A 14,923-nucleotide genomic window follows, 5' to 3' on the forward strand; every position below is an offset into this window, starting at 1 on the left:
AGCCCCCTTAACATTATTGGCGAAATAGCAAACATTAATGCTATTGATAAACACAGTGGAAACGAACTGCGTTTTAAAATATCATTTAGCTTCTCCTGTGAAGCTAGTTCGTTAATGAAGGTGCGTGGTAGCAGCTCTTTTGCAACTAGGACAGACTCATTTTATTGTTTATAAGGTTGAAAATAGTCAGCTCTTGATTTTCCAGATAATAGGAAATAGAACTTTCCAGATATTTTGTTTTCTTCTTCTGGATTTGCTTGTTGACCTGCATCAGGATTTCCAGTGGAGGTGCTCAGAGGAAGCGAAAGAGATGAAGCCAATCATGTGTAGTCTAAGAACAAAATTTCCTCATTTTAACTAAAGTGAGGTCTAAGGAGTATGTATCAGTGTAAACAAAACCGTGTCATTACAACCTAGCATGAGCACAAGTCACCAAAAACGGTTTCCTTTGTCTCTGTTCTATATCCTGCCAGAATTTTACTGTTGCCTAATTATGTAATTGTCTTTTTATCCAGACCTCAGAGTTGGGTGTCACAGAACACGTTGAAGGAGATCCTTGCAAATTTGCACTGTGGGTGGGGAGGACGCCAACTTCAGATAATAAAATTGTCCTTAAGGTACGTCCATCCGAAGCTTGGGAATGTGCTTTGCGACCAGATTACCATGTCTGTGAGTGCTTTTTCCTGTTGTTGAGCCATATTGGTTTTCATGTCCTTTTATTGTTCCCTTTGTGTTCTGTAGAGATTGGGGATTACCACAAAAAGAACAGTAGGATAAATTCAGTTTGGTATTCTAGTGGTGAAATTACTCGAGCTAAATTTTTGCTTGCCTACAAAAGGTCACTTGGAGAAAGGTCTTCCTAAACTTCTCCATTCTTCCAGCCTTGCAAAGAATTGGGTGATTCCATAAGAGATGCAAGAAGTTGAGGTACAGGAGGAGGGAGATATGGACCAGGAGCTCCCATTGTGCACTTGACCTCTGGTTTCCAAAGGAGAATAGACACTTGATGAATCTGTGAGGGCCTTTGACAGTTTCAAGGCTGAACGTGCCAGGAGTCTTCATGGGGTCCTAAGAGTCTTTGGCTTTCCAGTTCGGAGGCAGAGAAAAAAAGTGGCGGGGTGGGGGGGGCGGTCATGATCAGGTATAGGGTTTGGTAGTGTTATCGTTTAAAGTGTTTAAAAACACTAAGGGTGCTTTGGAGTGTGTAGTCTTTGAGGGAGGAATGTATCTTTGAATATTTAATTTGAATGCTGTTTTGAGTGTACTAACCTCTCCTAGGAAAGTTGGAGGGCTCTAAGGGTGTCTTGTGGACTTCCCTCCTCCTGTGTTTGAGAAAATGCAGATGGAACTGTCTTCCTGAGCTATCTGGAAAGACCATAAGCGACTTCAGATGTAGCTGAAGATTTGTAGAATATTGGGAGACGAGCCAAAGGCTTAATGGGCCTCTGGTGTGTGGACTTGCATGTCAGCAATTTTGTCCCTTACATTCTTTTTGCATCTCTCTACGGTATTTCCAGCAACTGTGAGTTATTTAACAGTACAGCGCTCTTGTAGAGCCTGTACTTTAGTGACCGCTGACTGTGGAAGCCATTGTGTTCCTAAGGTCTTTATTCACATGGAAATGATGGATTGTTTTGCAATGAATGTATGACTACCAACCCAGTGTATTCTCGTTAGTACTGGCGTAAAGCCCTATAAAATATAAGTTGCACTGATAGCTCAATATTAGATAGCTGAACTTTTCTAAGGGATAAAGTTTTAAAGTATACTCAAGACCTTAAAACTTCCAACTCATGAGTATTTATCCAGATTAGCTGCAGTGACACATGCCAAAGGGTACATCTGAGAAATAGTGCCAGGTATTCTAGCCAGATATGGACTACTTTCATTTAGGACATAATAAAATACTCATGATGCAGTTGAAGAATCAGATTTCCTTGCAGGCTTTACCAAATGAAAGTTTTCTAGGGAATTGAGGGTAATATTTTTCTGACTTCTAATGAGAGGCTAAAGGAAATGCTGTCCTTATTAATTTCAGAGACTGCTTAGCGGTGGTGGTGGCGGTGGTGATGGCGTAGATGGTGGTGGAGGTGGAGGTGGTGGATATCTTAGCAGTGGTGATGGTGGTTATGGTATAGGTGGTGGTGAGGGTGTCGGTGGTAGAGATGGTGAGGGTGTCGGTGGTAGAGATGGTGAGGGTGTTGATGGTGGTAGAGATGGTGAGGGTGGAGGTGGAGGTGGAGTTGGTGGATATTTTAGCAGTGGCAATGGTGGTTATGGTATAGGTGGTGGTGAGGGTATAGACAGTGGTAGAGATGGCAGTGGTGTAGATGGTGTAGACAGTGGCGGTGGTGGCGGTGGTGACAGTAACGGTGGTAATGACAGTGATGGTGGTGGCCTAGTACTTGTAGAACAAAATTGTGACCTGTTTTTACTTTTACCGTCTGGAAAGGAGAATTTTATTTCTAAATCCTTTCTTGAACAGATTGAGACTACTGAGAGCATGAAACAAATTATTCCCTTCTCTTAGCCAAGTGGGGCCTTCGCTTAGTACTCTAGCTGGGTTACCTTTCTTTTACTGTCTCTGAAAAATTGGTGCCTTTATTCCTTGTTGAATTTCTTTAAGGTTAGGAGAATTGCTCTCCATAAAGGTAATGGTCAGTTTGCTCTACTTAAATTTTGAGAATTTTCTTTATTTCTGAACATGGTACATAACAGATCTCCAAACTTTGCCAAATGTCCTTTCTCAGATACTTCGCTTTGTTTAACGTCCCAGATATTTGTCTCAGGCATTTAGATGCCAGTAGCTCTGTGTTGTTCACAGTTGTCCATCCTGAGATGCTGATTTCGTGCACAGATTCCCCTGTTCCCTAGTCACGCTGCCTCCTGCCCCAGGAGACATCGGTTTAACTGCTCTCCTGGCATCAGATCTGGGGAGAGGGACAGGAGGCTCCTTTTCTCCTTCACTTATTTCTCTGTTACTGCCTCTCATTAACTTTGAAGACACACCCTCCAGTGAAAACATTTTATTTAGAAAGAGAGTTCTCAATTTTAATTTCCTTCCCCAGCATGGGCTTTGACCTTGTATTTTCAAAAACAAGGTCCACCACGAGAAAATGCTGGGTTCCCCTCCCTGCGTGATCTCATCCATAATCCCACTGACGATTGTTTTAATCATTCACAGGGAATTATGCTTATATCATAGGAGGTTGATGTTTTCCGTAAGGAAATTAAAAACTGTTACTAAGGCCCAGAACATGTAAAAAAGGGGAAGAAAAAAAAAACCACCTCCTTTGAGGCACAGTGAAAGAAAAAAATCTGGAAAAAGTGATGCCGTATGTGTTCATTCCACCGATGCTTGTTGAGCATCTACGATGTGTCATTTCCAGAGAACCTTTCTCCAGTGTTGCAGTGGAGTTGAGGGAAATCCACCATATGTAACTGGCAGTAGGCTACCCTGGGTTATCCCAGTGGTCTAACCAGAGGTGGATACAGGCAGAGATTGGGGGGATGGGCTGGGGTGTCCACCCCCCGGGAATCCTGGCTTCTTCACCTGCTGGCAGTGTGGCCTTAGGCACATTTCCGGTGTGTCCACACTGCAGGTCCTCATTTATAACAGGAGGATTAGGGAGGCCCCAACTCCACAGAGTGCAGGTGGGGATATGGGGAGCGGACGCAGCTGGGGAAATGGTGCAGCTGCACCAGTTGATCGTGAGTCCAAGGGGGCGAGGTGGCGAGCTCTGGGGCACTGGCCACTTGTCTGCCTAAAGGGCCTCAAGACACTTGGGTTTGGGGGTGGTTGTGTTTTCATATTTACCCAGGGCTGCTTAACAGGTCTTAGGGCTGGAGAATGATTGATTACTAGAATATTCAGAGATCTGGAATAACATGAATGCTATAGAATAAAAACGGTCTTGATGACAGAATATTCAAAATTAGGGTCATTTATTTGGTGGGAAATTAAACACAGGAGATGGTTGCTTTTCTGCTGAAAAGTTATTTTTTAAATGGGCAATTCCAGGAATGCAGGGACCTGAGTGTGGTTAGTGCAGGTTCTGGAAAAGCCCCCTTCTGTATCCTGATTGATTCTAACACTTTGTCAAGGCCTCCAGTATAGAAAACAAGCAGGACTGGATCAAGCATATCCGGGAAGTGATCCAGGAAAGGACCATTCACCTGAAAGGCGCCCTGAAGGAGCCCATTCACATCCCCAAAACAGCTCCGGCAACGAGACAGAAGGGAAGGAGGTCAGTGCCTGGGGATTTTTTTGTAAGTTTGCTTTTATTGAAGGAAAGGAACAAGGCAATGTTAACATACTATTTTTCAAAAATCATTTTTCTCAAATATTTTTGAGAAGTATTGAGGAGTAATTTTTTAAAGAATACAATTTATATATAACATCATTCTTAGTAATGAAATTCCTTTGTCAAGACAACAACCTCCTTCAGCTTAAAGTAAATGAAAGTCTATATGCAAATCCCTAATTCTTTTCCTTTTCCACCCCAAGTGTTATTAATCTGTGCTCCTGTGTAAGTCGTGCATGTGACCTTGGACAGGTTATGTAGCACCTAGACGTTTTTGCTTCTCATTTCTAAAATGGCGCTGACCCTATCAACTGGATTTTTATTGCTGTGAGAACTAAGTGCAGTGGTAGATGTTAGACTCTCAGCCCAGGGCCCAGCAAAAAACCTGTTCTCAGTGAAGAGTCAGTCATGTATCGTCATTAATACCGTGGTGGCAGCCGTAATCAGAGACCGATTTGCACCTCTTTAAACAAATCTGTTCTTCCTCCAATGGCTGATAGCCCATCTTTACCATTCTTGAAAAGCAAATCCAGCAATGTCAGGAATTTCTCTGTGTCTCCAGGGATGGAGAGGATTTGGATAGCCAAGGAGATGGCAGCAGCCAGCCTGATACGATTTCAATCGCATCCCGGACGTCTCAGAACACGCTGGACAGTGATAAGGTGAGCCAGAGCTAGCCCTTTCTTTGGGGAGGTGCATGTGGCCAGTCTCCGGTCAGTCGATAAATGACAGTTTGTCATCAGCATTTCAAACAGCTGCCATGGGTTAAAAGAGGTGCCCGGACGTGGTACCAGGAGCAAAGATTTGCAGTGTCAGGGCTAGCAGACTTGAACCCTGAAGATTCAGGAAAAAGTCACTCGCCCTTTCCAGTGCCGTTACATGGTTTTCTATCCGAGTGTTCTAAGGCAGTGTGTTTAAGCTTTTTTATTTTATATTAAGCAGAAGACCCTATTATTTTAAATTAAGTCTTACACAGAGCCCTGGTGTGTGAAAGCGGGGCGCTCTGATTGAAGCAGGGGCAGCGGCATCTGCCGGTGGGCCCTGAGGCGTCCGTGGACTACCCACCAGGAAGGAGGATCTGATTTGCAGCAAAGAAGTCTGTAGGTTTACCTTCTACAGCAGTGGCCTAGAGTGTCCTGTGATTCTGTCTTGATAGAATCAACTAACCTACAAAATAAACTGATGGGAGAAGTTGGAACCCTGGGCTTACGTGATGCACAGGTGACCAGAGTCCCCTGTAAAAGCCAGTGGAGGCATTGATGTGCACAGAGTCCTCAGTTCCTACTGAGATAAGCACCTATTCTGTTCTTTTTCTAGAAGGCTTAAGACCAAGTTCTTAAAACAAGGTTTTGACAGCAAGTAGGGGTTTCATTGAACTTGCCGTTGGTTCAGAATTCCTGGGTTTCTCAGTGCCTGACACGGGCTGGACTTTCCCACGAGAGACCTTCGTCCCCAGGGGGCTGGAGGAGTCTGCCTTTGCACGATGTCTCCACAGCCCACTCGCTGTCCTGACCTCCCGTCATTTGGAGACGGCTGCTGTCAGAGGAGAGAGCCCAGTGTAGGGGTTTGCTTCAGAGGGCAAGTCTGAGTCCCAGGCTTCGGTCTTTTCTCACTTGCTTTCGCAGAATTCATGGTGTTGAATGTTGTTTCCAGGACAGAAGTGAGTAGGTTTAAAAACATTGGTTTCCTACATTGATTTCATTTTCAGACTTCTAATAGGAGTAATTAGCTCTTTCTCAACCTCCTTTTTGACTTCACTAAATGATGAGTCCTAGAACTTAAATGCTTAGAGTAACAGGACTGGAGAACAAAAACAATGTCTTGTTTGATTTTGTTCGGAGCTCAGTGTATTACGTTCAGAAAATATTTCTCTCCAGTAGTAATAATGAGGAATAAGATAAATGACATGTTCAATCATTTGGTCCCTAATAGCCTCTTTCCCCGAGGCCCCCCCCATAGTCATTCAGTGAAGAAAATAAAGTTTGAACTTGGAAACATTTCATTAGAGTAATCCCAATTATTTTCTTTTAAAAAAGTAGTAATTGAGGTGACTGGGTTATCTTAATAGTTACACAAGACTTCCACCTGAAGGAAAGGTCCAAAGTAATCGTGGCTCCTGCCGAGGGGACCAATTCACAGACTCGCCAAGGCTGAGCATCGCCGCCCCAGCTGGAGGTCCACCAAGCCCCCAAACTCGCAGTCTTACCAGATGTCCTCTCATGGATCTGGTCTGGGTTTACCTGAGTTTAAAAGTTTATTTAAAAAACAGGTTATTTGAATGAAATTGCCAGAGAAAAATAAATATCAAAAGTTCTGTCCTTTGGAAGGGGTGTTAAGATTTTTCTGGTGGTTGGCCCAAGGAGAAAGGGTAGCTTTGCAACCACCCTTGGGTGGTTTATGTATAAATGGGTGGTGGGGGGAGTCTGGAAACGCCCCCTGCATCTGGGAAGGGGCTCCTGGCTCTCCAGCCCCCGGCTCTGAGATGGAGCTGCCTGGTACCAGGTTGTGCCTCTGGCCCACAGAGAACCGTGTGCTAGTGCCCCCGGGCTCCCTGTCCCCCAACACTGGGGGCTGGCAGCTGCGGGGCGCCGACCGGTATTCACAGGGGGTTTGCCCCAGAGATGAGAGGCTCTGCCCTGGAGTTAGGAAGAGGCAACTCGCTCTACTTCGAATCTATTATAGCAAAATAGGCTTATGTGAACTTGGATTTGAGTCTGTACAACTCCTGTAGAAAAATAAGGCATTATCCTAGGAACTGTTGCTTTTAAGACAACACATTGGGCTTCCCTGGTGGCGCAGTGGTTGAGAGTCCGCCTGCCGATGCAGGGGACACGGGTTTTGTGCTCTGGTCTGGGAAGATCCCACATGCCGCGGAGCGGCTGGGCCCGTGAGCCATGGCCGCTGAGCCTGCGCATCCGGAGCCTGTGCTCTGCAACGGGAGAGGCCTGCATACCGCAAAAAAAAAAAAAAAAAAAAAAAAAGACAACACATTAGGTACCCAGTGAGAGAGAAGGGAAATTAATCATTTTACACTGGGGAATTAGAATTATTAAAGAACTGCCTCTTAAATATTTTATTTGTGAAGGTAACTCACCAGTTTCTGTTTACCTCATCTCGTACCTTAGGCACCGAACTTCATTCCGTAGCTCAGAAATCCCGCCAGGGCCCCTTCTGCAGGTGCCGCCTTGCCTGTGCTCCCGGGTGAAGCTGTGACAGCAGCCCCTCACTCAGCCGCTCTCAGCCTACCTGATGTTCTCATGACCCTTAACCATCTCGCGTAGTGACATGCCAAAACTGCTTTCTTAAGTGGATGTGGCATGTATTTAATATCCCTCATTGAGGCCATAGGTCCTTAATAGGAAGTACACAAAAAGGGTGAAATGTCTTCCTAAGACCGTAGAATGGCAATGGGTTGTCTTCTTCCGTTCTTGTGTTCTGTATTTGGGAGGAAAATAAGCAGCGTGTGACACTTAATACGGATAAGTCAGAATGTGGAGTTTGGAGGGGCCATACCCATGAGGCCTTATACAAAAGAAGGCCCATGTTTGCGACCACACATATGCCTACACATGTCTGCTCTCTGCTTTGGGGAGGTTTTTCTCCTTTTATGTACTTCTCTGGTAGAACATTTCAGGGTCAGTAGATGATTCAGGAGAATACATTTAAGAAACTGCATCCTTTATGGAGTCAGTTTGTAAAACGCACTGTTACTCTGAACTAGGCTTAAACAGAAAGCCCTGTTATCTCTGATGGCAGTAACTTTTCATATGTCCCAAGGTTCTTTCCACCCTACATATTTCAAGTTTAAATAGCCTCTGATGACATGGGCAGATAGATCTGGCAAGGGAAATTACTTAACCATATTCTGCCCGTCTGACTTAATTTATGATGTCTGTTATGAGTTAGTTGTTATCATGGAGTTTGGTTCCATTTCAGAAACCGGGTGGGGGGATGTTTTCGGCTTGGCCTCTTGGAGAACTCTTGAGGAGAAGTTGTCTGCCCAGTGCTATAGTAACTCTCAGGTGAGGCACAGGGTTTTAGAAGAGTCACGTAAGGAGGGGCCTGGAGACACCCTCTCTCCAGGGACACTGTTAGCAGATACAGACCACAGGGCCCCCGAGCACCTTTCCTTCTTTGCAAACGTCGGTTTTAAAAGCTGCCATCTCCTTGTTCCAGATGTAAGTGTAGCGCTGATTCTTGCCCTTATTAATGGTGCTTGTGCTGATAAAGCGATCTCATGAAAATACAATTTGGGTTCCAAAGAAATCAAATGCTTGCCAGATTCTTGTCTCATTTGTTCTGAGCTTGTCTCCCTGATGTTGGGAGGGGACGCCTCCAGGTCACTGCGGGGACGAGGGAGGCCAGGTGACCCTCGCAGGGCCACCCGGAATAGAGAGCGGAAGCCAGAAATGGAATGTGGATCTAATTACCTGGCGGGGTCTAGACCCTGTTATTTCACACTAGAGCTGAGGAGGAACTAAATATTTTGGCGTATTAAAGGAGCATTTTTAGTACTTTTTCCTTCTGTATGCATTATTAGTCTGTGGTTTGCTTCATATAACAAAAATTTATATTATAAGGAAAATAGAAAATATGCGAATCAGATATAGGCTACTACTATAGAACAAACCATCTTGAGGTCAGGATGAAAAAAATAACCAAGGCCAGACAGGGCAGGCTGTGGAAAAGCGGCCCGAGGCAGCAGGGGGCCAGGTGTGAGCCTTCTCTAGGTCTGAAGCCGAGCTGTGCTTATTTGTAATGAACGAGAAATTCAGCTGAGACTTGATACTTGGCACGAATTTTGCCCCTAAGCTTGTGGTGAGTATATGAATTCACACATTTAAAAAAAAATAAATGGTTTCAGTTATTTTGCATGAAGTATATATAGCACTGTGTTGGGGATATGAAATTTATGTAGTTTAAAAAGTCAATAAACCTCTGTGAAGTGACAGTCTGCACCATAGGAACTTGGATGGATTTACATAAATTGCAGCGCTGAGGTAGTATATAAAGTCATTAATGCCACTACGTTTTAAGATGAGGCTGGCTTCAAGTTTTGGAGAAAGGAAGCCTGCATTCAGCCTACTTAGGAAGTGCCTCGTGCTTGCATTCAGCCCCGTCCCTCACATACCTGGCACTGTGTGCCACCCGCCTAAGCTCACCCTCTCCCCTCTGCCCGCAGCTGCCAGGAGCAGGAGGGAGCCTTGGCTCGAGGCACTGCCCAGCCTGCTGCCCTTGCCAGGGTGTCCCAGAGCCTCGTGTAGGTTTGCCCGCGTGGGCATGAAGTTGAGTCGCTTCGTTCACAAGCCTTTCTGGGGACAGCACATAGTTTTAATCCCGGGACGTCAGTTAAGGGTCCCGACTCCGCCCAGAGGGTAACGGAGTCGAGTAAGCAACGTATTTAGCGTCCAACAGCAGATGGTTAAGAACAAGCAGGTGCTCCCCAGCAGCCTCTCTGTGCCTCGGTTTCCTCATCTGTAACAGGGGACAGTACGACTCCCCCCTCTAGGGCTGTGACCATTAAAAACGTGCATTTGGAACAGTGCCTTACACGCCCTGAGCACTGCCTAGATGTCGACAGTCACTGTGTCTTCGTTTCAAAAATTGCCTCATTCTCCCTCATTACTGGCTGTTGCAGACCCGCTGCACATCGGCCTCTTAGTGAGCACTCCTGCCTGCAGTGGATTTAGAAGCTAATTGTGTTCCTTAGGAGCTAGAAGCTGTGCTAAGGGTAAATTGCTCAGACTCAGTTCCTGAACTTGCACGTGTTGGTGGCTCAACAGCTGAATACTGATCACGTATTGAATGGGCAGCCTCTGAAGAAGCGGGAGACTCTTGCTTGAAACGTTTTCCCAGCCGCTCCCCTGTAATCCTACCTCATCAGCCGTAGGATGAGTCCGTGCTCTTCACGAGGTCGGTTCGTGCCTTCCCAGGTGCAAGGGCATCGAGCCCTGTGCAGCCCAGGACAGGTGCCGTTCCACAGGAACAAGCAGAGAAAGCCCTCCCCGCTGGCAGCCTGGCGAGGGTGGCCCCTGGCATTGGTTCCCTCTATCTTTCTAAGTGACTGTGGCTTTTTATAGTTTTCAACACGTTTCTGAAGTGCTCTCATGAAGCCACAGAACGAATGCAGCCTTTGCGGTGCATCGGGAAGTGCTTTTCAATGCAAGTTTTACAGTATTGGTCAAAGTCACTGCTGACAATGGCGGCCCATCTTTGATTCAGACTCGAGGCTGGTGGTTTATCCTGGTTGTTCTTCCTCTGGGTGAGGGACCCAGTCGGCTGGTTACCTGGCTGTCATACCTTAGCTTGTCAGGGGGAAAAAAAGAGGCCTTTCAAATGAACTTTTCTGGTTAAGTGCTGCTTACCCAGGAAACACAGCAAACAGGCTCCTTTGGGCTCAGTTGTCTCAAGAGGGGTCTTGCTTTCCAGGGCCTGTGATTGAAAGTAGTACAGGTGGGGTCCAGCTGACTGCTTCCTGAGCCTCATTCGTGTTTCTGCTTTTCAGCCAACGAAGCTTTTCATTCACGCCCCGCGGCTCAGCCCTCGGCGCCTCTCGCTCTAAAATGTTCAGAGTGAGGACAAGTGTGGCATTGGTCCAGGCCAGCTGCTGCTGAGCCTGGAGGCCTGGTACCTGGGAGCTGTCCTCTCTCTCATCTGCTTGGCTTTTTACACTTAAAGTTTGCCTTTTCAAATATATCTTTTAAATTTAGCTTCTTGACATCTAACTTTCCACTGCACCTCATGTGTATCCCAGTCAAGGAAGGCTTCCAAGGGATATTTGCATGTCAAAACCAGCGTGTGATCACATTAGCAAAGAGTAAAGGATTAACCTCCCTGAATGTTACACTCAGTATTTCTTTTCTGGGTAAAAATGTTGGGTAGGGTAAGCTGCTGCTTTTGAAAACGTTTTTTCTCACAGATTTTCTTTTTCTTTTCTTTTTTTCTGTTTCCTTTTGTTTCGTTCTTTTCTTCTTTTTCTTGGGGGAGGGGTGGTAAGAAACAACATTTTTGCCAGCTTAACCATTTTTCAGTTCTGACAGATTTCTTTTTGCACCCCAATCTGTGAGAGATTCACAGTGGTCCTCTTGGAAACCCAGCAGCAGATTTTGTGACGGCTTCTCCTGTGAACTTGGCCTTGAGTTTGGGGTAAGCAAGGGGCCTGATGGTCCCGTGGTTAGGACGGCCACTGAGAAGCCCAAGCCTCCGGCCTCCGCGAAGTTGCCCAGGGAGAAGCTGGGGTAATGCGTTTCCTTGGGGAATTGTTCTGACTGCCGGTGGTGGCCTTTCTCTTGTAACCACGGAGCTGGTAATTCACGGAGCTGTACTTTCTAGTCCCCTTTAAGCGAGGAGCCACTCTTTGGTCTGCTCTGTGTGAAGCCTGCACAAAACCGCAAGGCCCTTCTAGTGCCTGCACCGTGCTGGGCTGTAGAATGTGACTGTGGGTTGGTACACTCTATTCCATAGGAGTAGGTGGCTTTTAGTAGACCGCTTCCCCCTCTCCTTCTGAAGCGCTCTCAGAAAGTTGGCCAGACACCCACCTGCAATTGATCTTAGCTTCTCGAAGCAGATTCATTCACAGGGAGGACTACACCATCCGCGTGTCAGTTGTAAAGAGCCCCTGTTCCTCTGGCGGAACCCGCCCCAGAAGTCATCTGCGAGCCAGTCATTCACATCAGGTGTTTGCTGCTGTCTCCCGAGAACTGTATGTTCTCGTAAAGTAGACATGCCTCATTGCAGAGCTCCAGGGAGGGGATGCCAGAGCCCGAGCGGTGGGTGAGAAGCACCCAGCCACGGCTCTGCTTCAGTTACTGTCTTTAACTGGGTTCAGGCAAAGCAAAACAATATACCGTGGTTCCTCCAGAAAATGTAAAAAGGAAAGTTCTGTTCTGTGTGACGGTTTTTGAAGGTTCACGTGCCTGCGACCAGGTGAGTATTTCATTCTTTTGGGTGAAACACAGCAACTTGTTCGTTTTCAGTCATTGAGAGAACTCAGGCAAGGGGGCCCTGGTTTGGTTCTGCGAATCGTCCGTGCATCAGCATCACTGGAGTTCCCCCCGGCAGCCCTTTCGTGGCTGGTCTTGGAGGAGGCATTTCATTATAGTATCCACGGTCCGTGCTCCAGTTAAGGCCATTTTACTGTCATGCTTTTTAGTCACCACATTTAATTTTTTTAAGGTGAAAAGCAGAAAGATTGGGAAAAGAATATCTTCTGATGAGAATGTCACAAGAGTTAATGTGAGTCATGGAAATTGAGATTTTCATAAATTGCAATCCTAAACCAAATGCTTGTGGTAAGGAGCCCGTGATACAAGTCCATAAAATATAGAGATGTGCAAAAGATAATGTGAAAACTTTCACAAAATATGGTTGGAAAGGAAAAGTGAATTTTTAAAGTAGATAAATGGAATGGTAACACTTTCAACATAGTGAAGAAATGTCACTGACAATAAATAAGGATAACCCAACCTTTTTCTAATTAGGTGATCAGTTCTACATAAAAGGCTGTAATGACTTGCATTGATACTCGAAAATAGTTATTTTAAGTCTTTTATACAAAAAAAAAGTCTTTTTAATTAACAAGCCTGGTCTTAAAGACAAGCTTTGGAATAAGTTTAAAATATTCAAATGCGAACACTGAGGCAGAAATCCATGGGTTGTCTCCTCTCTGGACTAGAAAACACCCATTTAATCCTCCCCTTATAGATTTGTGCAGGAGATTCTTATGGGAAAAGTCAGTTTATTCTTAGGGGTAGAGCCAAGAAGATATGGTTTTCTTAATGATAATTCTAGCACTGTTTGAAGACATTCTTCTGGTACTAGATTTTGTTACTAACTCTCTAAAGGCTTTGAGAAAGAATTTTGACTCAGTATGCGATTCTTTGTCAGAACAGGCTTGATTTTCATTTCTCAGGCTCTGTCAAGTGCACAGATGTTTCCAATAGTTCTGATTACTCTGTGAGGGGCTGAAAACTCAGCGCCAGAAAGAAAGTCTAGCTTCATTCCTCTTGGCAGCCGCTTTCTCCCTTCCCACCCTTCCCCCACCCCCAGAACACACCACGTGGCTTTGAGCAGTCTGAAAAGTTCCTACAGTGGGAGAAGGAGACCAGCACAGGCCGGTGATGAGGGAACACGTCTGAAGTGGAGCTTCCCAGGGCCGGGGGTGGTGACACGCGGGGACCACGTGCACGAGCGGGCTCAGCAGACGGGCGGCTCGGGCCGAGGGAAGGCTCCATAGGGAGTGCAGGCCTGAGGGGCCTCGGCAGGCTGGGCTTCCCATGGGGCTTGTTCACGGGTCACATTTTCCCTGGGATGGGAAACATTCCTCCTTTTCGTTACAGGGATTAACCACTTCCATAACGTGGGGTTTTACGAGGAAAATTCTTCTCCGGGCTGGGCCTCTGCTGTTGACCTTTTAACATTAGCATCTTCGAGTGTTCACAGAGAAATGTGTGAGATTCAGTGTAGTTTTTCCAAAGAGAAGTTTGTAAAATTTAGAAGGGGGTTAGCCACTTGGGGAAAATGTCCTTTGTGGCCCAGCAGAGACAATTCCTTTTGTCGATATTTGTTTTATTTTGGAAGAGTTTTGTTTTGTTTTGCTTTCTGTGGTTGTCAAGTGGACATGTGTTTCTTATTCTAAATATCTGAACTTTCTCTGGAAAGACAGGAGGGCAGTGGAGAGCATGGAGCGTGACAGAGGGCCGGCAGGCAGCCGAGGACACTGCAGGGCTGAGAGTAGGAGTCAGTTCTCTGCCGGGGGTGGGGCTGGGTGGCCTCTCTGGAACAGGATGTTTCCCGGCAGCAGGCCTGGCCGCCCCTTCCTCCTGCACATCGCAGCTCAGTCCGGCGACCGTCTTCTCTTCTTCTGTGGTCTCTGTGCTGATGCCCAAAGGGGGGACAGGAAACACACAGGCAGAGTTCACTCCCGAAGTCACAGAGGAAGAGCCCATGTTTTGTTTTGGTTTTCAGACAGCTCATTTTTACAGCAAACCTATCTTACCTTTTTCACTTCAGCAAATGTGTGACCACTTGCTGGGTACAAAGCCTGCCGCTAGCTTCCTCTTACAAGCTGTGCGCCGACCCTTGGCACCTGGGGCCTCACACACTGGGCATGGAAAGGTCGCAGAAGAATGACACAAACCTGCTTTCTGGTGCGGAGGACAGACACACACACACACACACACACACACACACGCACAACCCAAAGCCTGGCTCGTGTCAGACTTGAGACGTAATTTGTTTAAGGACAGAGTGCTAAGGACGGTAGACACAGGAGCAGCTTCTCAGAGGGATTTGACGGGGGCTGAGACGAGAGCAGCTGGGGAGGTGAGGGCTCCAAGCAGAAGGGCTCACGGACACAGGGCACGCAGGACCCACCTCAGAAGGAGGACGTGGCCGCTCTGGGCTGTGAAGTACGGGAGAAGCACGAAGCCTGCCCGGGGAGGCGGGCTAGGACCCGGTGACGGGAACGTTGCGTCTTATACTAAGGAATGTGTGCCTGAGGTTCTTGAACAGGAGGATGGCATGTGTGAACATTTTAAGAAGGGAACTGTGGCAGCAGTGTTCAGGTGGTTTGGAAGGAAAGCCTGGATCGGGCAGGGCACTCGGGACCAGTGCAGAAA

General features: G+C 46.5%; 1 protein-coding gene across 3 annotated transcripts in view; it reads left to right on the plus strand.

Annotated features, from left to right (window-relative positions):
- The window catches only part of TRIO (trio Rho guanine nucleotide exchange factor), a 372,400-nt gene that overhangs the window by 276,269 nt on the left and 81,208 nt on the right, over positions 1-14,923 (plus strand). For all 3 annotated transcript variants that reach the window (XM_089908686.1, XM_089908685.1, XM_089908687.1), the window contains exons 31-33: positions 516-617; positions 4,105-4,247; positions 4,867-4,966. In XM_089908686.1, coding sequence (XP_089764812.1) covers positions 516-617; positions 4,105-4,247; positions 4,867-4,966 — 345 coding nt within the window. The remainder of the gene's footprint in view (positions 1-515; positions 618-4,104; positions 4,248-4,866; positions 4,967-14,923) is intronic.

This window comes from Delphinapterus leucas, chromosome 3 (genome assembly GCF_059928025.1).
Source record: "Delphinapterus leucas isolate spDelLeu-1000000601 "Yukka" chromosome 3, BTC_Dleu_Yukka2, whole genome shotgun sequence".
In the NCBI taxonomy this organism is placed as follows: domain Eukaryota; kingdom Metazoa; phylum Chordata; class Mammalia; order Artiodactyla; family Monodontidae; genus Delphinapterus; species Delphinapterus leucas.